The 24550-nt window shown below is 40.3% G+C and overlaps 1 protein-coding gene across 2 annotated transcripts in view; it reads right to left on the reverse strand.

The window, feature by feature from the left end:
- The window catches only part of LOC120582786 (cytosolic beta-glucosidase-like), a 191004-nt gene that overhangs the window by 95439 nt on the left and 71015 nt on the right, over nt 1-24550 (reverse strand). Inside the window, exon 1 of one of the 2 annotated variants that reach the window (XM_039838078.1) lies at nt 2656-2775. The exons of the other annotated variant lie outside the window; for it this stretch is intronic. Within the exon in view, the coding sequence (XP_039694012.1) occupies nt 2656-2713 (58 nt within the window). The 5' untranslated portion in view covers nt 2714-2775. Of the gene's footprint in view, nt 1-2655; nt 2776-24550 lie in introns of those variants that run through there. 2 annotated transcript variants of the gene reach the window in all.

Genomic DNA, 24550 nt, shown 5'->3' on the forward strand with positions numbered 1-24550 from the left:
TGGGATTTTTCAGAGCATGTTCACCTCTGAAATTGTTGGGAGTTTTAAGCTCATAAACGCTGTAGAATTGGGTCCCAAATGTCATTTCATAGCCCCTCCATGGCTTACTGAAGGGGTAAACAAAATGCCACTCAGCTGCCTGCTATTCTGTGCCCCACATTCCCTCTAGCGAGAAATAGTGACAGAGTCAGCGTCACGAAAGGTTAAAAATCATGGGAATTTTCCTATACTTTAAAATACTGCACGAGACTCATTTCTGTACAAATGATGATTATCTGCATTTTCTTCCCTGCCTCTTCATCTAACAAATACATGTTTACAGGTTTTACGATGTTCTTTACAACTCATCTAAAACATATAATTTCCCCCCTGCTTATAGCACTTGTTTATTATTTATTTACTAGATTTATATTTTGCCTTCTTCCAAAAGGTTCAAGGCAACAATCAATTCTTCTATAGTGAACATTAAACTCATCTGCAAATCGTAAACAGAGAAGTCATGAGAGGAGAGGCGGAAGGGACGTGAACACGGACAGGAAGCAGGAAGAGCCATGGGTCTGGCGAAAGATGCAACTAGGTAGTCAGTATGTTAGGAGCCCCACTGGTCAGAAGGCTCTGTGCTGTCCCTTTCTGTCATCCCCACCTGCAAAGCCCCTGACATGTGCCTTCTATTAGAAGTAACAGAGCCAAAATGTCTGCATTTCTGTGCAGGAGTGAGGTGAGAGTGTGCAGAGCATTGGAGGATGGTCAAGTGTGCTCTGGGCTCTGGAGAGGGTATCTGAAAACAAAGATACCTACCCATTTCAAAAAAAAAAAAATGTGTTTTTGTTTTAACAATCCGTGGGAAGAGATACGACGTAATGTTTTATAACAAATTACTGAAATGTCAGATTTTTTTGGAACAAATACAGTTCTTGCTCAGTCCTCAGTTCTGCTGATTGTCTGTGACTCCCAAAGAGGCTCAAGACCAAAAAGCGACAGAGTGACCTCAGCTTTGAAATCCCAGGCCGCATTAACTCAACAAAGCCACACGTTGATGTCCTGCATGTGTGGTCCTTGTCTTGGTGGAAGGGATAAAGAGTAACCATCCCAGCAGCTGCTGGTAGAAGGAGCAGGAGGAGGAATGTTCTAATTTGCAGTCCAAAGTACAAAGAACATTCCCTCTAAATGGAGAAGACAATGTAACTCTCTTGCCAGTATAGAGTGGGAGAGAGTCTAGCCAGGAGAAATAACAACAGCAATAATTGCATTAATAGTAATAGCAGTACTAGTTTGTACTAGTAGTAGTATTAATAATAATAACGTTGTTGTCATTGTTATTTAACGGGCACTATATGCCAGGCTCTCTTGTGCTCCAGTTACATATGCTAACTGGTTTAATCCCCAGAACGAATCTACAAAGTGGGCATGACCATTTTCCTAATTTTACAAGTAAGGATACCGAGGCTTAAATAACTTATCTGCCCAACATTACTTAGGGAGTAAGTGCTTGAACTGAGATTTAGACCCAGCACAAAAGGATATGCAAAGGAACGAGCACATAAAAGTCATTCTGTGAGCTGACAGAGCAGGCACGTTGGATCAAGTTCCCCACCCTGTAGTGTTGACAAAGAGTAAACAGCACAATAGCAGGTTTGAGGCCACAGATAAAGACCTTAAGTTAAGGCTGCAGCGAGCGGGCGCAAAAAGCATGGGTCGAACCACCTCCAGAAGATAGAATTGCAGCAACACGGAGTCTCTGTGAAGAAGGGACCTCGGAATGGACCGGCGTGGTTATCCCTGAGGCCTGAGAGACCAGCGTGGTTATCCCTGAGGACTTGGAAACTGGTACCTGAAATCCACTGTCTTGTTTGTATAACTGATTGCGTCTACATGCCAAGTCAACTGCCGTGTTCCCAGTGAGTCATTCTCAGTAATCCTTTGAGATCACCCTAAATATAAATGCCATGCGCTAAGCAGTCACTAAGCCCCAAGTACTTAGTACACGTCATCTTACTTAAACCTCACAGTAAGATCATAAGGCCTACATTGTAAGTACTTCCATCTTACAGATGAAGAGGCACAGAGAGGTTGAGCAACTTGCCCTAAGTCACACAGAGCTGGTAAAAAGTAGAGATAGACTCCCAAGTCTAGGGAGTCTGGCTCCAGAGTCTATCGTCATAGTCACCATGCTATGTGACTATGCTACTTCTAGATCCTGATTCTGTTCACTCCCCTCCAACTCTCCAGCCCTTTCTGCGACCCCCTCCCCGATCCGTCTGACCTTTCCTCTCAGAAGGAAGCTAGCCAGTGTTCCTTCTCTTGTTTTCATTCCAAGAGGGCTAGCCCATTTAGTCACCCAATATTGTTCCAGCCAACAGAAAAATATGTAGATTTTTAGGGGGGTTGGTACAAATGTGTTAAGAAACCAATGATTAATGCCAAAAGCAACTGATCCAATGTAAACTGATGTCTCAGGTAAGCTTGGACTGACTAAAATTACGGCTGCAGATTGGTCTCCAGCCTTCGCCAGCATCAACTTGTGCCTAAGGAAAAGGTCATAGAATATAAGCCTCTTCCTTTTCCTTCTTTTTTCTTTTTGCCTCCTTACTCACACCCTCCAGAACTCACCAGAAGTAACTCATCCCCTAGCGAAGGGCAAGGAGCTTCTCCTACCTTCCACTTGATAAGCTGAGGTGACTGCCCCCCATCCAAATCCTGCAGGAAAAGCCATGGTTTCGGAAAGACGGCTGGCTGACTGGAACACTCCGCCAACAGAAGCACTGCACCCTTCAGTGAGAGAAGCCCAGCAGTGCAAACTGTTTACTTTGCAGTGCAAACTGTAAGTAACCTCTCATTCTTGACCAAAGTTTAGGAAGGTAGTTGTGTGTGCAAACAAGAAGGGAACTGAATTAACGGATCCCACTTGAATTAATGACCATGCCTTTGTAGGAATCCAAGACACTTTGTACAGAAGCATTTGTACTTTCTTCTCTGGGAACGCCGCCTGATCTTTCACGGAGCTGGACCAGCCCGGGTGCTGACTGAGTCTTGGCATTAGGAGGGCACCCATTCATTCATCTGACCTTTTCTTTTTAATGAAATACGTGGACATTGTTTTTTAAAGTCACAGAATCCTGCTAGAATTTTCCCTTAGACAGTTCTTATCAATTCTTAACCCTACTCCTTAGAGGTAACTATTTTTACTGTTTAATCTAGTAAATCTAATTAATCTAGTTAATCTCCCTTATCTGAGGGAGAATATGTTCCACGATCCCCAGTGAATGCCTGAAACAATGACTAGTGCTAAATCCTATATATACAATGTTTTTTTCCCCCTATACATACATACCTAGGATAATGTTTAATTTATAAATTAGGCACAGTAAGAGATTAACTAATAATAATATAGAACAATTATAACAATATACTATAATAAAAGTTATCTGAATGTGATCGCTCCGTCTCAAAATATCTTATTGTACTGTACTCATCCTTCTTTGTGACATGTGAGATAACACATATCTACGTGATGAGATAAAGTGAGGTGAATGAAATAAGCATTGTGACATAGCATTAAACTACTCTTTTGTTTTGTGGCCATTTTTAAGTAAAATAAGGATTACCTGAGCACAAGCACTGTGATACCATGACTAACAGGTGGAGAGCGTCCACAGAGAGGAGATGCTGAACAAAGGAGCGATTCAGGTCTCGGGCAGGACGGAGCTGACGTCCTGAGATTTCATCGCCCACTCAGGAAGGCATGCAGTTTCAAACTCATGAATTGTTTATTTCTGGAATGTTTCACTTAGTATTTTCAGACCATGGTTGACCACAGGTAACTGAAATCTTGGAAGGTGAAACTTCCATCTAATTTTAAATAATAGGCTGATACTACTGCTTCTTAATTTATTTTTCGATTTTAGATAATGACTATTGACTTCTGGACACGGAATGGAAGATAATGCTAATAGTACATGTGCGTGCATGTGCTCTCTCTCTCTCTCTCTCTCTCTCTCTCTCTATCTCTCTCTCTCTCTCTCTCTCTCTGTCTCTCTCTTTTGTCTCTCTCTCTCTTTCCCTCCCTCCCATCCACTCAACAGGATAAGATTACCTTTCTGTTTAAATATTCAGTATTTACATTACTATGACTGTATATGTTTCAAAACGTCACCATGTAGTATACAGTGCTTATATGCAACTGTTTTCTCTGGGGTTAATCAACTGTCTGGTTTCTGTATTTAGTGTTTTTCTAGACCTATGACACTAATTCATCCCCAAACGCACTGACAGAACTATAAATCTCTGAGTTTTTCAAACACCTCTTTTCCAGCTCCGTTCTGCACTGTTTGTTTTTCGGGCAGCCACAGCGCTAGCTATACAACTTGCTATCTCTTTCTCCTGTCTTGTGGGTTTTCTCCCTCTTTGTTTTCTCTCCTTTTAGAGAAGCAAATCCTTGAGTCACTTTCTGATAAAAGCGGCATCAAAGGTAAATTTTTTGAAACACTGTAGTTCTAGAATTGTCTTTATTCTAACATCATACTTGATATGCAGTTAGGGTATCATGAGATTTTAATGATGGAAATCATTTTTACGCAGAATTTTGAAAGCCTCGGGTCATGGTTTCCTAGCTTCCGGCGTGTCTATGAAGAAGACTACTGAGAATCCAAGACCTCGACTTTTACACGTGACCTGATTGGTGGCCCGGCCCACGCTCGCTGCTTCCCGAGCTTCTAGTTCTGAAATTCCACGGCCATGTGCCCTGACGCAGGACGTTGCCCCCACTGTGTGAGGCGCTCAGGGTGTGCTCCGCCATAATGCAGAATGCTGACCACAGGAGAAACGGGGTGGGGCGTGGGAACCCACTGTACTCCCTCTGCAACTTTTCTGTACATCTAAAATTGAACCAAAATTAAAAGTTTCTTTTTTAAAAATGCCCATGGAGGGAAGAGTTAGGAAAAATCAAAGTAAGGAAAGTTACTCTTTCAGTTCCCCCGACGTAGTGCTAAATCATCCTATAACGATTGGAACGAGGTATATTGAAATCCTACCCTCTCTCGCTGTCCCAACCCTAAGAGGAAAACATTAAATATAGAAGGAAATGAGGGAAGGCATTTCAAGATATACGCTTGGAGAAATGCACATGAAAAATACAGGGTGTACTATTAAAGTGAGCCCCTGTAGTCATTCAATTCAGAAGCAATCATCATAAAGAGAATAAAAAAATAAATGCTAAAATATTTTCATTACCGAACACTAGATGGCAGTATTGCAATTTTTTTTTTTAAGGTTTACAAGTTGATGTATGATGAAGTGTTACTAAAATGGAGTTATCCCCGCCAGTGACCACCTATCCCAGCAACCCCCAGCTAATTGCTACTGCTCCTCTCCTTCTCAGCTTTCCACATTCTCTGAAGCTATTTGACAACAAAGGGCAGAATTTAATTTTTCTCAGCTCTGATGGGATTCCCTTGCATAGGATTCTCAAACGCTCTTAAAAATAATTGAGACCCCTAAAGAACTTTTTAAAATGTGGGTTATGTTTATCAATATTTACTCTATTAAAAATTAAAACTGAGATTTAAAGAATATATACTTACTGATGATTTCTTTTAAAATAGCAATAAAAAGCATGAGGACATAACGTATTTTATAAAACAAACATCACCTAATTCAAAACAAAAAATATTCAGTGGGAAGAGAGTTTTACATCTTTGCAAATCTTTCCTAGGCCCAACATAAAAGCTGGAGGTTCATGTCTGCTTCTTATTCGATTTGTTGCCTGTGGAAAACTCCACTGCACACTCAGAGAACAAGAGACGAGAGTGAAAAAAAGCAAATCATGTCTTAGTATCGCTATAAAATAGTTTTGACCTTGTGGACCCCCAAAAGGGTGTGGAAGACCCCCAGGGGAATCTGAGTTCTCCTGCCACGCTGTCCCTTACACTCTTCCGGTGCCTTCCATTGCTACCCACAATCCCCTGCATTCTCCTCGCCTTTCACAGAGCTCATGCCGCTAACGCTCCCTGCATGAAACCCCATATGGCTATGAGGAATATGAATTTGCAGCCACGATCTTGAAAAAGAAAAAAATTTTATTCTTTTTAATTTTCTTTATATAAAAGAATCCTGATTTCATGGCCCTGTCTAGCAAGTCCAGCTGATCATTTAATTTGTCCTTATCTGGGTCCCCTCCATTCCGTTTCATGCAAGAAAATGTAGGTCTAATAAAGACCATATTTTTTTAAAAAAAAAAAAGATACCTGATGTCTCCACTCTCTCACCTCCCAGCTTCGGTCCATGCTGGTTAATGCTGAGATGTCCACTCTCCAATCTCCACGCCTGCCGTGGTCCCTTCAAGTCCACTGACTCTCTGCGTTTGAGGCACAGGAATCTTCTGAGGGTGTAAATCTGAAGCTTTAGGTTCAACGTCCTCCTCAAAACCACACAGTAATCTCTTTGAGATCCTGCCACCTTCACAGGGCACTGCCTCGAAATGGCTCAGCAAACACTGTCATTCATGAGCGCCACCAACCTCTGTCCACTTTCCAAGCTAGAGGGAAATACGAGTTACTTGCATTCTGGTTTTGGCTCTAGGTGTGTCTCTCTAGAAGTCCTGGGAGTGCTAAGAGACTATAAAGACAGTGTCCTCTGGAGTAAAACTATATCCCGCAGAAACTTTGCTGTTAACTGCACAACAAGCTGTTATTCAGTAAGGATTCAGCCCCATTAGTCATGATGCTGACCCTCCCAAACGTTCCTGTGTATCTATGTCAAGAGAACAGTACGGTTCTAAATAAGCATTTTTCTGTCTGCAACAAAGACAGCAAAGAGCCAAGTCCTGTTTCCCTTTCCATCCGGGCACACAATTAGACCGCATTTGTCATCCTCCTTGCAGTTAGATGTGGCCATATCACTGAGCCCTGGCCTGTAGAATGTGGGCAGAAATAACACACACCAGGCTAGGTCCGTGAAATCTGCCCTCACAGTCATTTGTGTTTCATCCATGTGTCATCATCCCCCTTGCATCCTCGACTGGATACAGAGGCGCCGCTGGAAAACTCTGAGGCCCCAGGACCTCCTCTGATGTATGGAGGAGCCTGTTTCCCACATTACCATGTGGAGCAGGGCCCAGTATGGACCCCACAAACAACCCACTTCGGACTACGGTGTGTATGAGAAATACGTGGCTGCTTGGCTAAACCACTGAGATTAGACAGCTGCTGATAAAGACTCTCTGAATAATGACCATGTTTTTAAAGAAAGAAAAAGCCCAAGGGAAAAGTTTCATGACCTTCAAAGAACTTTTTTCCAGCGGGGGGAGCCTCTTTGGTGATATCATGACACTGGAGGAAAAAAAAGTAAAGCAGAAAGTGAAGGAGGGCCAGGCGGGCCGAGGCACACCGAAGGGCACGTCCGCCCGCGGCTGCTTGTGCAATGGATTATTCATGGTGATTTTCTTCATTTGCCAAGAAGATTGAGTCAAATCTTGACCAAAGATGCACATTTTTAAAAGCGCTTTTCAAACAGGACCCTTGACTCCTGAGAGTCATCAAGCTATTTTTTAATATTTCAATAATTCTAATTGCGATTGTACATTTACTTCCTATCGGGTCTCCCAGGCTATCTAAAATGTCCATTTTATTGCTTTAGGCTGAATTATACAAACTCATTGTGGTCATACCTGCTTCTCATGCATGAAAATGCAAAAATGAATTAGTTACGACAATGTTCTCGGTATCTTAGTTGAAAGAATCTCTCAAAACATGAAATCCAGAAAGTAAATCGGTTATAAAAGGAATCTTTGTGAAAATTCTGACAACCACAGTGTGTGTGTGAGGTGGGGGGCGGGGAGCCAGGGGGCATGAGCATTCACTAGTCTGGGCCCCCCAGGAGTCAGTCAACTCTCTGGATTCTCTTGATAACAGAATCTGATTTCCTTCGGGTATCTGCCTTTCTCCTGTGCATCTTATAGTCTTCTGGAGAATCCAGCATTGCACCCCCTCCCACGCCATAACCTGTCAGCTCCAGGGATTAGTTTAAAGCCATCTTCCCATCCCATCTCACTGGTTACAGGGACTGGATTAGAGGTGAAGCCCAATCTAACAATGAGGTGTGAGAAAATGTATGTAGGATTTCTGAGGAAACAGTTTTCTCCCTCTTCCATAGAAGCTATCTCAAAAGACATAGTCTTCCTGCCACATGTGCATGTGGAAGTTTTTGGTGGTCATTTCATAAACACATAAAAAGGCCCAGCTTTGGGATATGGAGGAAAGACGAGAAGAACTGAACCTCTGAGAACCAATAAATTTTCTTCATGGTTTAGGCCTGTTCGGGTTGAGTTTTCTATTACTTGCAACCAAAAGATTCACATATAGTACATATATATATATGTAGGATGTGCATCTATGTCTTTCTCTACAGCTATATCTGTATCTATTTATACACACACACCCACATGCATATGCATACATAGATGTATGAAAGTAGATGTGTTATATACATGATTTACACATATGTGTACATATTATAAATCCCTCCAGATAAAGGAACATTACTAGATATTTTTCTAGCTGACTCGAATGTTGGCTCATATCACCAGCCCAGAAATGAAGATATAGTGAGATAATTCATGGAAGATCAGGTGGGATTCAATTACATTATTTGCATTAATTTATTGAAGGCCACACACCCCATAAGATTTATCATGAAAGCAATATAAAATAACAGCAGCGCATCACTCATCATTTCAAAAAGCCACTCCGCCGTACAATTAAGAATTTACTATTGAGTAATTTTCAAAACAAACAAAAAATGCTCTCCCTTCAAGGTGTTGACAGGCTAGTGGTAACAATGACGTGTACAAGTAATGACAAAAACCATTCAACGCCACCCAAAGCTCCATCACTGAGCTTAGAGGCTCTCAGAATTAAAGGCAGGAAGGAGAGACAGAGCTCTTAGAATGGCTTTTGTGGGCCTTCCAGCAAATACCGGCGGTGCAGGATCAGATTCCAGCAGCGACACGTCTCAGGGCTCATGCAGAGGGCCGCTGCCAGCGATTCCGTCTGCCTCACTTAGCCACTCAGCTCTCCCTCCACCAACACTATCTAAACTCCACCTGTATTCCTATGGAGTTTGTGGAGATGTGTGAAACTGAGCCGGAATTAGGATGCAGCAAGTGAGCACAAAATCAAGGAGGCTCTCTGTCTCGGCCCCTCGCGTTAAATGTGAGGAAGAGGACACCAACGTTCAAAGGCCTGGCTACAGACCACGAACTGGTTGTACACCTAAACCGTCTGTGGCACTGTACAGGTGTGCCATACGCCTCAGGACTGAACCAAAGCTAATCCACCCAAGTCCTGTGAGTGTTTGCACATTTGAGCGTATGTTTGATGGTTCATCTCACATCAGAGACTGGGTTTGGAACTTCAAAAGCATTTTCTTCCTACGGAGAATAAAGCAATGTGTTGGAGGCCCACAATCTGGAAAGAAAGCATTAAAAAGTGGAATCAAGCCAAATAAAATGTAAAACCAGAGTGGAAAAGAACAATTTCAGTGATCATACGATGACTCTCGATGGACTGTATTAGAAGAGCAAGCATGGCTTTCTGTGTAGCATGTGACGACCTAGGAGAACGTGCCTTGACCTTTTTCTCTTGGATCTCTAATCAAAGCCCATCACCTGGACACCATCCTGGACCCTTCTGTCGTCTTCCTACTTCCCGCCACATGCGGCCTGCCTCCAAGCACTGATGACTCTAATGTCTTGACATGTCTCACACGTGACAATTTACCTTCATCCCTGTGGCCACTTCTCTATGCAAAGGCAATATAAATCCTCTCAAGCCTGGAAAGTTCCAAGTGGACTCTCAACTTCTAATTTTTCTTTTTTTCCCTCCAACAGACCACGGCAGCCTTAGCCATCTTTCTAAAACACAAATTGTCCCCCGTTCCTCAAGTTCAAACTTCTTGATCTATACAAAGCCCACACAATCTGGTTTCTGCCTCCCTTCTATTCACATTCGGACTGGTGTTCCTCTCATAAAGCTCTTTTAACTTTTTTCAGCTTTTCAAATCTACCACGCCCCATGCTCTTTCTCAACACTGATTCTGCCTAGAACTTTTTCTCCTTTTATCTGAGCTAACTCTTCCTTATCTCTCATTGGCCAGCTTAAGGTCCCTTAATTAAGGACACATTCCCCAGGACAGGTTAAGTCTCTCTTTTGCGTGTTCCCATTGTATCTTGTTTACCCCTTATGGTAACCCTGCAAATTTTTTCTAGCAGATAATACGGGGCTTTAGGTATAGCCTCTTTTCCTGCACTTGTGGCCTTTGGCCATTTGTTATTCTAATCCAGTCCCAGTGCGGTACAACAAACGCTATGAAAATAAATATCTCAGTTGTCTAGAAAAATATGCCCACCACTGACTCTAACACAATACTCTGACATCATGTGTGTGAGGTTTTTCCCATACTGACCAATTCTCTGACACCAGCTGAAGTGTCCTGCAATTTGATTCAGTTCTGACACAACTTAGAGTCAGTGTCAGACCCCATAAGGGCTCAGCCCCACAGGGTTGTCCCCACTTTAGAGGCCAATCACAAGTCTCAGGTTTTTCCCATCCTTCTGACCAACTGACTATAATTCGGGGTTCCTGCTACCCCTTTCTTGTTCAATAATTTGTTAGAACAGCTCACGGAACTCCAAGAAACACTTATGTTTGAGTTTATCATGTAATAAAGGATATGATAAAGGATATAGATAAAGAGCCAGATGAAGAGATTCATAGGGCAAAGTCCGAAAAAGTCTCAAATACAGGAGCTTCTGTCCCCATGGAGTTGGGATGTGCCACCCTCCCAGCTGGGATGAGTTCACCAACCCGGAAGCTCTCTGAATACTGTACTTTCGGGATTGTTATGGAAGCTTCATCATGTAGGCACGAGAGGTCATTAACTTCACTTTTAGCTCCTCTCCAGAGAATGGGGGGTAGGGCTGATAGTTCCAAGCTTCTAATCATGGCTTGTTCTTTCTGGTGACCAGTCCCATCTAGGACCCCAGCAAGAGGCACCTCATTAGAACAAAAGATGCTCCTTTTGCACCCAGGAAATTACAAGGGTATTAGAGAGCTCTATGTCAGGAACTGGGACCAGGGACAAAGACATATACATTTTTTACCTCACATCAATGTGATCTTAAAAAAAAAAAAACAGCCATGAAGTCACTCATTTCCACATCCCAAGCAATATTTGCTACACTCACTCCAATTAAATTTCAGCCCAATAATTCAGTTTGAGAAGTGCTTTATGTACTTTTGTCATGGAGTTGGTCTACCATTCTTTAGAGGGACGACCAGAAACTAGAAAAATGAGAGAAGAAATGGGGAATGTGAGGGATGAGGTCTGGTCCCTTCTGTTTTAGTACATTTGGATATCACTTCTTTAGGACGAAATACCAGCATGTGTCGACATATCCGTTCCTGGAACATTTTCCCCATCTTGCAGCTTTTGTTTAATTTCTGTCTCTGTTATTTAGAAGAGAAGCCTAGAGCTTTCGGCTAAAAATAAGGTCTTTATTTTACGGCGTAATGTTCAATGCACAAAGGTGAATATTTAGTTTGGGTTGGATTTTTTTCCCCCAAATTAATTGACCTCTTAATCAATAATTTTTTTTTTTCTTAATGGGATCACCAATGATTAAATGGCAAACATCGTTAAATTCCCCAAAATTACCTTTATTTTCTTACAGTGTTAATTTATTTCGTTTTGCCTCTGGTCTGTTGAACTACGTCTAATTTTTTTTCTCATTTTCTCTTCTGGCACTCTTTTCTCTTCCTCTCATATATATAGATCTAAGCTTCCAAAAAGTCTAGTGCCTGAAATTTTGTGGAAATAGAAAGCAGGTTACTTATCAAAGATCTTTTTCCTTTATGACAGTCACTCATATATATCACCGCAAAGAATAAAAAAAACAACAACAAAAAACCCACCAATTTAAAAGAAGTGTGATTCTTATTTTACCTTTTTATGGATGCCTTAAGCAGAACTGTCAATTCTGCCAGCTTAAGGAAGAAAACATTTTGATTTGCAATATTCTCCACAAATATGCTATGTACAGCTCTTAGAGTTAAAAACGCATCATCTCCTCCAAGTGTAAATATTTTCTTGGGATGAGAAATCCAATAAAACCACAGGTCCCTGGCCTTTGTGGTTGGTATAAACAAGCTCTGTTTTTAGAGCTTTCAGTCTCAAGATGTGACAGCCACGATTTTATTTTAAAGGTTATACTTTGCATTTTTAAAAAAGTGTTTGCAAGATTTATTCGTATGAGGTTAAATGTTTCCACATATCTGAAGTCACCTGCTAGGATCAGCCCCACTTTACAAATGGGAAACCATTTATGTGAAGGGAACAATGTTTTCTTTGTATCTAACCACAAGCTGGCTCAGCCTCACCTTCACAATTAATTGAGTTTCCAAAATTATTTTCCTGGCATGCACTGTGATTCTTTTCTTCTCTCAGAAATAGAGAACAAAATTGCTTTATCCCAAGTCCTTGCTTTAGCTTTTGAATGTCAGCAATGCTTTCACTCTTCTGAAATGCTAAGCTGAGCCCCTGAGGAAATGCGTGTGGTACAAAGAATCTACTTGTTGCAAATGTGACTTAACTTCTCCAGGTCTATTTCCAAAGGCACAGGTACCTACTTCCTACTGCCCATTATCACTTTGGCTTCTTATTAGTATATTTCTTACAAGATTTATTTGCAAAATGTGGTCACAGCTTGGTGTTGAGGTTCTGATACTGATCTTTATTTCTATTTGCATTTTTACAAACGTTTGACAATAGTACACGTTATATCTCAGAAGAAGGAAAGCATTTTTTTTTAAATGAGACCACATGAGGAATAAATTCTATCTATGGGCCATCACCAGACCCTGATTCTAATCACTAATATTCTTCAAAGCAGGTTGTGTGTGAATTCCACATCGCCATGCTGGAAGAGAGGAAAAACAGCTACAGAAGCCTACTGTTCTGTCGTGAGCACTTCCAATAGCTGTTTGGAACGGTGATATCGATGCACTAAGTAATAATGTCACAACTAGCTGCCAATCATTTGTGGCTAAATAAAGCTAACACTCCAGAAGCTCTTGACCTTCCACTACTTGGTCTTTCTTTGTCCACTTCATTCAGCACATCCTTCTTTCTTTCTTTTCTTTTTCTTTTTTTTTTTTTTTGGAAGCTGAAAGGCTTGTTGCACAGCTGTTCCTTATGCCATATGGTAGAGCAGTTAACTACCACAGCCCCTCTCTCTCCTGCCCATCTACGGTGGTCAAGTGGAAGCAAGACCTTCATTCAGAATTATAAAACGTAGAACTAAAAAGGCCCTATTCATGAAGTTTGGCAAGGAATCTTCAGTAAGGAGCACAGAGTCTTGTGGGCTAAAAATTATATAAAGGTCATTTAGTAAGGCACAATCATTTATAAACAAAAAAGAAGGCCAGGTAATCGCCTGGAAAAGCACTGTTACAAGACAGCAAAGCCAGAACTCGAGTCCAAGTTTTTCCATTCCAAGTCCTGTCTTTCTGCCCAGCATTTTTATTCCATTTGAAGAAACAGTCTATTATTATTCTAGAAGGCCGGCCCCATTTCTACCTTAGTGCCCATGAAAGAGCGTTTCTCAAATTTTCTTTGATTTTTTTTTTAGCTTGCTAGGACATCAGAGAATTCTATATTTCTTTTTAGAGGCACTTATCTTTACTTGGTAGTTCCACTTTTCAAAAGGCCTGTAGCTAACAATCCCCAAAAGGATTGTAAAAATTCCACTCCTAGCCAAAGTTTCTTCATTCCATGCCTTAAAAAAAAACCAAAAAACAAAAAGAAAAAACAAACCACCTCTCTACTCTCTCCCCCTCTCTCCCTTGTATAAAAGTAAAAATGGCAAAGGGAGAAACAAATCTGGAAATAAGTGCTGATATATGTTTGGCACTGGGTTTTACACCACCAAAATAGAGGAAATTGAATACTGTGGCACACTCAAAATGAATGGGTAGCCCGTTGACTAGGAAATAGTGAACAAGGTTTCCAGAGATATTTCAAGGAATCAGCATATTTTGGACCAATATCTCTTGCCAGCAACAACATACAATCAGAATTCTGGCACTCCATTTTGTTGGATCAATACTACTTAAAAGAAACAAACAAATAAACAAAAACAAAAACCCCCCACCAAAATGCTTTTGCTTTTATTTTCCCATGATTTCAATCATTCTATAATGAGAAATGAAGAGTGTACTTGCATTAATTTATGTGTATTAGAATAATGCTTGCCTTTGACAGGGAGGAAAAAAGTCATGCTTCCTAAGTCAGATCAGATCAGCTTGAGCACTTGAATTTTCTACTTAAGCTTGAGCCTCACATTCCAAAACACAGCCTAATTCTAGAAAAGTGTACTAGAACGTTAGGTTTAGATAAGAGTACAGTGGGTTTTCCCAGCTAAGCATCGACTGAAGGGGTTCAGAGCAATCTTGAGATGTGCTGTATGTATTGCATGTGGATAATTTTGAGCTGAAAGCGATTGAGACTCTGCAGCTTCAGAAGAAACTTTTGCTCCTCCATTAACTGCCTAAAAGAATCTAAATTGGGGGCTTTGCCATAGTAAAAGCTATTACCAGAAATAACTTTTTTATGACCTATCTGTATGGCAGGGCAAACATCTAATTACTGAGCATCTGCTCTTTTTATTGTCCTCCAACGATCTTCCTCTCTCCTGAAGCCCCAGACGCCTTACCTCATCCTTAATTCAGAATGCCATATATACTTCATTTTCATTTTCTGTCTCTGAACCTCTCATGTATAATGGGTCTCTGGTCCTCTCATGTATGTGGGGTTCCCATACATATGTACGTAATTAAATTTATTCATTTTCTCTTGTTCATCTGTCTTGCATAGACTTAATAATTATACCAGCGAAAGAACAGTAAATAAAGGTTCGAGAAAGGTGTCTTCCCCACTGACAGGGCCATTTGCCTCCCTTCTCCTTTCTTTCTTCACAAACACCGAATTCAAGTGCGGATGGTTCATAAGTAAACATTTGGAGGGAGGGGGAGAGGTTGGATTAACAGACACAGAGACACGATGCTCTTTCAATGACTGGTAGCAATGTGTATGGGACGTGGGTTCACCTTTCTCATGCCTGTGACCGTTTTAACCACTTCAATTTGTCCTAAAGCTTTTCCCCTTCGTCGTAGTGAAACTAGGTGTTTATGAGGGAAGGCGAAGGGAATCAAGAAGTGTAGACCAAGGGTCATGCTATCCATTTTCCCATGCAGACTTAGTTCACAATAATCCTGAAGGCCAAGAAGTCTTATTTCTTTTGTAAAGATTTAGAAATGGATGGTTATCAAGGTTGAATAACTTTGCTCAAATCAGAGCTAAGGAAGAGTGGTGTGGTGAGGTATTTGACAATAAAACCTATCGGTTTTGCTCCAAATCATGATACTCAGAGCTTATCACCCATGGGTGAAGAGCAGGTGAAGATTTTAGCTCTTCACTCCCAGGCAAGAAGACAAACCTAGAGGCCACACCCACTTTGCCTTTTTGTGAATCCAAATTGCTAAAATACCACCATTTTTCATTAGACAAAATCCGGGCTCTTCTAAACAAATGGTAGCTGGGAAGGAGGCAGCTTAGCTCCTGGGGTGGGATTGTGTGTTCATGTGGATAGATGAAAGAGAAGCCTACACAGTGGAGTGTAGCAACCCAATGGATTTACAATGCAGGAGTCACTGGAGACAAAAACCCAAGAGAGTGCCCTCCCTGCAGGGGGGTTGGGAACTCCCTGTTGCACAGATCATCTTTATTTAGAGCTCTAACTTCTTGGAACATTAACACCTTCATTTAAAAAGCTCAGCCTCCCAGAGACCGCTTCCTTTGTATAACGAAGGCTCGCCTGCTTCCATAGGCAGATTTTAAACAACTTGAGCATGGGGGCCCTGTCCTAAGTATTTTGACATCTATAAAGAACCTGAACTTGCACTCTGGTAATTCCCTTGAATAAGGCAGGTGAGGCGGGGAAGGAGGGTTAAAGGGAAGGTGATAAGGTTTGGCTAATGCACCTAAAAAACAAAAAACAAAAAAAACCTGCTGCCTTTCTCAGCGTTTCAAGCTCTGCCACATTTTTTCGAATCCATTTCCATGAATCATCTTGGTCATTCTCTTTCTCATCTTGATGCCTCCCTATATCTTTTTAAAACCATAAATTTAGATAGATGATCACTCACAGGTGGCTCAAATGTATACCATCAGCAAAATTTAATTTTCTGTTGGTGGACAAGCCCAAACCCTAAGACCTCATGATTTGTGACTCGTTCATGATGTATAAAAGTCACTCCAAGAAAATAGCTCAACGATCTGGATCTGATGCCCGTGGCAAGTATCACATCAGTGGTACCATTGATATAACAATATAAAGAGAAAGCAAAGAAAGGAAGAATACTGGTGGTTCTTTTTTATGATCAGAAAGTTTCTTAGAATGTATTTGCTTGCCTTGGTTGATAAATGAGAAACTTAAGATACTTGCTCACAGCTGCTAAGATCCATGGGTGTTGAACCTGTAACTCATTGCCTTCTACATGCTTTCCCAGTTCAAAACTCTAGGTCAGCTAGAGGTGCCCATCAAAGGATCAGGATGCTACAAAGATCATCTTAACAACCACTGGGAAACCCATACATTTGAATTGTTACTTTCAAATAAATCACTGTATAGGTTCATACAATGATTGCCATTACAAAGCATTGCTATGGATAACCAGTCAAGTACAGAAAGAATTCTGTTGTCTTGAAAATGCTGTTTGTTTTGCATTTATATTAACCAACCCTCCCTAAAACTTCCTGCTTTGGAAAATAGTTAAGGTGTGGTTATTACAAGGTTACACGCATGAGTTCAAATCCAGGCTCTGTCACTTAATATTTGCAAGTATTTGGAAACAAAGTATGCTTCAACTTCCTTATCTATAACATGGAAATGGTCCTTATTTTGGATAGTTGTCATGATTAATTTATCTCATTCACAGGGAACATTTAGCGCTGTGCCTGACATATAATAATCATTAATGTGAGCTATTCAGACATCATTCAAGCTAAACAGACATCTCAGACTTTTGTCAATTTCTTTGTGGGAAGAAAAATAAGACAATGGTTTAAAGAAGAAAACAAAGAAATGTAAAATGCCAGAGGATACTCAGAAAGTTGTGAACCTAGAGTCAGAGATATGAATGGACCCTGTAAGAACAGGGTGCCCTTGGGTCTCCTAAAATCTGTTTCTCAAGGTTCATCTCCATGACAGTTTAAGGATCTAATTAACCCTTAGCCGAAACCTGTTATAAACTGAGAATCATGATAAAAATGTCAGTTTGGTTATGTCTTACTGTTGATTTTTACCAAATTTATTCTGACAATAATTCTTACTAAAGTCTGTTATAAATTGTTTCTATGTCTACTGTCAACTTCTTAAAGCACAGTTTTGATCACGTCCCTCCATTGGTGGTTCCTATAAGTAAAATTTGTATAGAGACTGAATATCTTCTAAAGCTACTCCTGCCATGTGGAATGCATTTCTCTTTCCATCTCCATCTGTCCAATTCTTAGTCAACCTACAGGTTCACATGTCACACCTATGAGATCTTATCTAATTTCCCTAGAGTCAACATTATGTTCTTCCTTCTTTGAACTATGCCGGCACTTTATTTACAATGTCGTGGGAAATCAAAGCTCATCTGGCATGCCACTGCATGTCAACAGCCATGGCAAATAATCTGTGTTTCTACAAATCAACGCTGCTTTTCCCTCCTGGGAATGTTTGTGCATATCGGTTCTGTAGTCTGAGATGCCCTCTATTCTCTCGTTTAGTCAGTGGACTTCTAATCCTGTAAACCTTAATCCAAGGGCTACCGTGTCAGACAGGACTCCCTCAGGCAGAGTTAAGTAAATCCTTCTCACCATCTCACAGCACCTAATAGACTCTCAGCACTTTGAGAAGCAGTAGAAGGTATAGTTTCTGACACTTAACAACACTGTGTTTGAATCCTAGCTCAGTCATCACTCAGATAATTTTGATTCAATCATTAAAATCTACTCTAAACACCACTTTCTTCCACCAAAATTAGAGAAAGATTGAGAGAGAGAATATTAATAGTGGAAAGAAACTACTATAATAGCTTGTAAAGTCTTGAGAATTTGCAGCATTTTGAATAAAGCACATGGCACATTTAGCGGATAAATAAGTAGTAGATATTTTCACATAACTCTATGTTAGCTCCTACCATAATATATCACAATTTTTAAAATGATGTTCCTTCTGTACCAAGAGCCCCTGGGTGGCAGCTGTCATAGACTATAAGAGTCTTAGAGTCTGACAAACACCAACATTTGAATTTCAACTCTGTTATCTACAAACTGTAGGTGATTGAGCAAGATCCTTCATTTCTGTATGCCTCGGTTTCAGTACCTGTAACATAAAGGTAATATTAGCTATGTGGGAGGGCTGTTATAAGGATTCAATAAGTATAAATAAGAAGCTTAGAGGAATATACAGTACATAGTAACTTCTCAACATATGACAGTTAATATTTATTTGTAATACCAGTATCTAAATATAAAATATAAGCAGATGCTAAATGTTTCTTGAATGAAGAAATAAGTAGACTATTAAATACTGTACAAATATTAATAATTATTATGACTATCGACTTAATGAGATTATTTCAGCTCTAGAATCCAGTTCCCAGCTTTGTTGGTCAGGAAATTTGATTTCATCATTTACTCCAGACCCAGTGAAGTGAGGTCCAGGATGCAAATAAAATAGATTCCATCTTTTTAAAAAAATGTTATAGAAAATATACCTGGACCAATAGTCAAAATTTATTTGTATGCAATGAGATAATTTCTCTCGTTGTCTATCGTCAGGCCTGCTATGGATCAAAACAAAGAATGTTGCATCTTACATTCTTTTTTGTCCTAAGTACCCTTCTCAATCCTTAAATTCAACCAAGATATTTGTTGAGGGTCTAAAGTTTATAGAGAAAGAGCTCTGGACCAACTAACTATTCTTTAAGATTCTTTCTAGGATGCAAAGGTGCTCAGCACCGTGCTGGGTCCCATGGAGAGACGACAAAAAAAGAGGCAAGTTCCCTTTCTTCAAAGAGCACCTGGTATCCAGTGCTAATATTTTTAAGTAAAATAAGGAATAAAGAGGAACTACTGATTAGAATCAGAGCCCGTTGGTTCTCAGTTTAAGGCTGACAACACGGAATATTCTTACTCTGGGTCATTGTTTTGCATCACGACCAGAGTCTCCTGATTCCTCAGTTTTCTGGGCACATTTTCTGGGCACTGCAATATCACATATACATTTTCAGCACCGAGTTTTACGGGAAAGACATTTTCGATGGGCCATCTCCTGACTGCTTCTTGCTTATCTCATGTGTGTTCTTGACAGCCTAACAGTGGGTGTCACCTTTCTGACGTTTCGCTTTTCTACAGACTCTAATGTCTTTCCCAGCATCCACATTATCTTGGACGCTTGTCTGTTCACTTCAAATATGGCAGCATTCAAGGTGACAGTGAGTCTTGGTGTTAACAATAGGGAAATGAGGCACCATACTATTTTTTGACTCTCACTGGAAAAGTTTTGAGGACACTTCATTTAGTTTTGTCTTTTTGAACTGTAAGAGTTACCTATTTTGTAGGATTTATTCTACTGTGTGTGTGCCTTCCTTAAAATTTTCTTAAATAACTCATTCTTTGCAATCATTTCATTTTTATTATTTTCACTTGTATGTTAATCGTATGCCATTTAGATTATTTGTATCTTTAACCTATTTTCCCAAACAACAGCCATTATTTCTAAGTGCTTAAAATGTATCGGACACTCTTCTATATCATTTAGTTCACACACCGACCATATAAGAAAGGTATTATTATGATTAATTCCATTTTACAGCTGAGAAAACACAGGTGTATTAAGGGTATGTAATTATCCCAAGAACCTATAGCCAGGAAGTAGAAAAAGCAAGATTGGAACATAGATTTTTTTGGCTCCAAAACCTGACTCTTCAATTACAATGTCTTAGCAACTCGCTTAACAGATGGAGCATTTCTTTAGAACAGAAACGGGGTACTGCTCTGAACTCTACATTTCTTCCTAACACCTAGCACAGAGGCTCTTTCTTAGTAGCTTAATAAATATTAGTGAAGAAAAAGAAAGAGAAGAAGAAGGCTGAGGAGGAGGAGGAGGAAAAGAGGGAATGAATTCCAAGAATGATGTAGCAACTGTAATAAAGTTTCTTATTTCTTAAAGGCATCCCCCCTGCTTCTCTCAAATCCTTGGGCTACAGCCAAGGGTGCACACACCGCGTGGGGGATGAGGATGGGAGGTGGGCGGGTGATGCATTTCTAATTTTCTGCATGGATGCCTTAGTTACTATTAAGATATTGTCAAAGGGAAGTAATTTCGAAGAGGAGAAGCAACCCTGATTAGGAAGATCGATTAAAATTGACTTTTGAGAAAATATTAAAAGCTCAAAGGAAAAAGAAAACATTAAGATGAGGAGGCATTAAAGGGAGTGGACAGCTGCTCACTGGCACCGCACAGAGCGTACTGACCACGTCTTTTATGACAAGGATCGCAACACAAGTGAGCATGGTCAGCCTGCTCAAGGCCACACACGCCCCTATTAGCTGTGATCCTAATAAGCTTGGTGCCTCTGTCCTGTTTTAATCACACAACCTCCGTGCCTACTTTTTCTCTTGCTGGGCAGATCAAGGCTTAGACTCTAACCGTAGAACATGAAGTTTAACTTAGTCCCATTCCGTAGATCCTGTGAACTAATTTTTTCTCTTAGAGATTTGCAGAGACCAAAGTAACCACCCACCCACCTCTCATTTAAACAAGGGATTTACTACCTTGAAGCAAGCATATTACCATGTGTCAAGCTCCTAGCGTGGGGAGTCCCTGGCAGACTGTCTGGATTTCTCTAAACGCCCTTCCCTTCTGGCCAGGGCTGCCCTGGAGCTGACGGTCTGGCATTTGGCCTCAGGAGTGTAGCCCAGAAAGAATACCAATGACTAGTCCTCTGGGAGCATTTGAGAGACAGGTCCTCTTGGGACAGCTGACATAGAGATCCATTCTTCTTGGCCTCTGCAAATCCTACTTGTTTCCACATCTGGGTTTTAGATCTTTGGCAGCATTTGAAAGCTGTCACTCAAAATGTACTCTGGCCACTCATTTTCTGGCCAGTCCAAATGTGTTCTAATTAAGTTCTCTTAACACTGACATGTAAGGAGAAAGCTATCAGGTGGAGCATTGTGGGAACGGTAGCCAGTGGGGAACGGCTAGAACACTCCACTACAATTAAAACACTGGGCAACCCTGGGAGGGACCGGGGCTGGGAAATTGGAATTACCGGGAAATTAGAGGGTCTTTTTTATTGTATTCTCCTAAGTTTTCTTTAGTGTATGAAGGAAGTCCCTGTGTTTCAAAATCACATACTTTCACAGAAAAAGGGTTAGTGGCATTGCCACCCTAGGAGTTTATAATGACAAATGGAAAGCTTTTGCGTTACTGTCCACATGTGTGTGCTCGGCCTGTATGAACACCCTCACCTGGTGAGGCAGAGCAGTAATGTCTTCCTCCATTTACTCAGAGAGACGTGAAACTCCAAGTGACAGCCGTTTGCAACTTTCCCCTTACTGCCACGATCCCCGTAATAATATTCTACTTATAGTAACCGTACCCCTCCCCGCCAAAAAAATAGGTACACTTGAGGAACAGGCCAGAACTACACAACATGCCCTGGAATTAGACATTAGAATCGGGGTATGTTCTAATGTTACATCTGCTTTTCTCAATTCAGGAAACTCACAAATAATTCGAAGTTAACATGTTTTGGTTTCCTGGGTATATGTTTTAATCAACTTAAAACACTTTAACTTTTTTCTTGCTTCTTAAAAAATGAAGAGTTATCATAGATATATAACAGAGACCGAGAGAAGCAAAAAACGAGAAATCCCACCGACAGTGGTAGTCAAAATTTAACGTCTTGGAGTACATCCTGTCAGTTCATGAGTTACATTTTATTCTTTTAAACGAAGGAAGCCCATTTCATTACATCTCTCTTCACAGTGAAATTCAGTAAAACATGAAAGGACCGTCTTTAAACCCATTTTTAATATCTACGGAGTAGATCAGAAGGAGCAAAAAGACAGAGTATAGTGTCTGTGTGTATTTTCATGTGCATAGAACATTTTACAACGAAGAGAGGCAGTTAAAATTAAACACGGTCAAGTGAATACTTATTTACTTATGCTCCATCAATGCTTCTTTCTCATATTCTATTAAAATAACAATGTAGGGATAAACTCACAAGGGCAAAGACTACGGGGAAAGAGGTAACAGCCATAAATTTTGGGAGGATGGGAAACAAATGGACACATGGTAATGGACTTAGCAGAACAGAGAAAAACATGAGAGACAGGTCCCAAAAGCAAGCAGATTCGGTCCCCAGAATTCCCAAACCTAAAAGTAGGATTGTAGATGGGGCTAGAGCATTTATTGAAAATCTAATGAGTAGTAAGTGCCAATAGCGTGCTGATACTCAGCTCCCTATCCCCCCCATCTTACCCCACAAAAGCCCTGTTCGCCTTTTTCCATGGTATAAATACTCCTTCCATGGCTAGTGTCAACTTTCTAATATAATGCTACTGACACAGAATTAGGAAGCAATGAGTATGACCATCCTAGCAAACTGGTCAAACTGGCCTCAGCACACCTCCAGTTCGACCCTCTGAAGCAGCTGGGGAATTATCCTTCTCTTTCTGCAGCTAAAGAATGGCTGCTAATTCCATGAAGACATTCCCGAGAGAGGTGTAGGACCCTGGAACCCGAGGCTCAGTGATGGAGGAGGCCCAGCCACGAAAAGGGGGACGACCTGGAACAAAGGGAGACGCAGCCTCTTTCTCCTCTTAGTTTCCTGACTGCCTCCTGGCTGGGTATTGGAGAATCCCTTTCTGGGAAAACCGAAACCTAAGAACAAAAAATCAATAGATATGGCATTTGAGGGGTTCCTCCATGACAGAGTGCAGCCACGTCACATCGAAATAAAGCCCACCATGGAGATGCCCAGAGCTTCCAGTCAGCCTTTCAGCATATCACTTCTAAAAACAAACAAAAAAATATTGGCATTGGCAGTATTGTTGGCTATTCAGCCATCCTTTGTCCTTGAGAGCCAGAATTCTTAACATAGCAGAGAGGAGATTAAATGTAATGCAGAAGGACTTAAACCCTCACATTTACAGTCAAATTTGAGGGAAAATCAATGGAGACATGAAAGTGGCAAGACAATGGGATATTCATATGCCAAAAATATAAACTTTGATTCATACTTCATGCCATCTATAAATATTAATTCGAAGTGGATCACAGACCTAAGTGTCAGAGCTAAAACTAAAAAAATTCTAGAAAAAAACATAGAAGGTAACCTTTGTGACTTTGGATAAGACAAATATTTTTAAAAATGACATTGAAAGCAGAATAAATTTTTAAAAATGGATAAATTGGATATTTTTGATAAATTTCATCAAAATTACGATCTTTTGCTCCTCAAAATATACAGTTAAATAATGATAAGGCAATATACATATCGGAATAAAGTATTTATACAACATATTGTATAAATACTTTATGGGTTGTATTTATACAACCCATATACAACAAAAGGCTTGTATCTAGAATATAAAAAGAATTCTTGAAATTAAGTAAGAAGCCGAATAATCCAATAAAAAATTGGACAAAAAATTTGGGTAGACATAAAAAAGTATATACATATGTTTGATAAAAACATAAAAAGATTTTTAACATCAGTAATCATCAGGGAAAAGCAAATTAAAATCACAATGAGCTACTATTGCACGGAAGTTAGCGATAATCAGAAAGACTGACCGCATGAAATGTTAGCCGAGATATGGAATAAGTGGATATCCTGTACTTTGTTGGTAGGACAACAGTTTGGAGACTTTGGAAACCAATGTGACAGTTTCTTAAAAAGTTAAGGAGTCACTAAATAATCCAGAAATTATATCCTTAGGTATTTACTTGAGAGAAACAAAAACGTATGTCTACTCAAAGATGCAAATGACCACGGTAGCATTATTCATAATTGCTCAAAAAGGGAACAATTCAAATATCATCAACTGGTAAATAGATAAAATATGGTAAAGCCATACAATGGAATACTAGTCAGTAATAAAAAGGAATGGACCACTTTTCCATAATAAAGCACGGAGGAGCCTCAACACCATTTTATGCTTGGTGAAGACGCCAGAGACGAATGACTATACATATTGTACAAATTTCCAGAAAAGCAATTCATAAAGACAGAAAACAGATCAATGGATGCCTGCGAAGAGACACAAGGGAACTATTAGTGTTGATGGAAATGTTCACAAGCTGACTTGTAGGGATGGCTGCACAGCTCAGTAAATGTATTAAAAATCATTGAAGAGTGCAGTTATAACAGGT

The sequence above is a fragment of the Pteropus medius genome, unplaced genomic scaffold (genome assembly GCF_902729225.1).
Source record: "Pteropus medius unplaced genomic scaffold, Ma_sr-lr_union100, whole genome shotgun sequence".
Taxonomy (NCBI): domain Eukaryota; kingdom Metazoa; phylum Chordata; class Mammalia; order Chiroptera; family Pteropodidae; genus Pteropus; species Pteropus medius.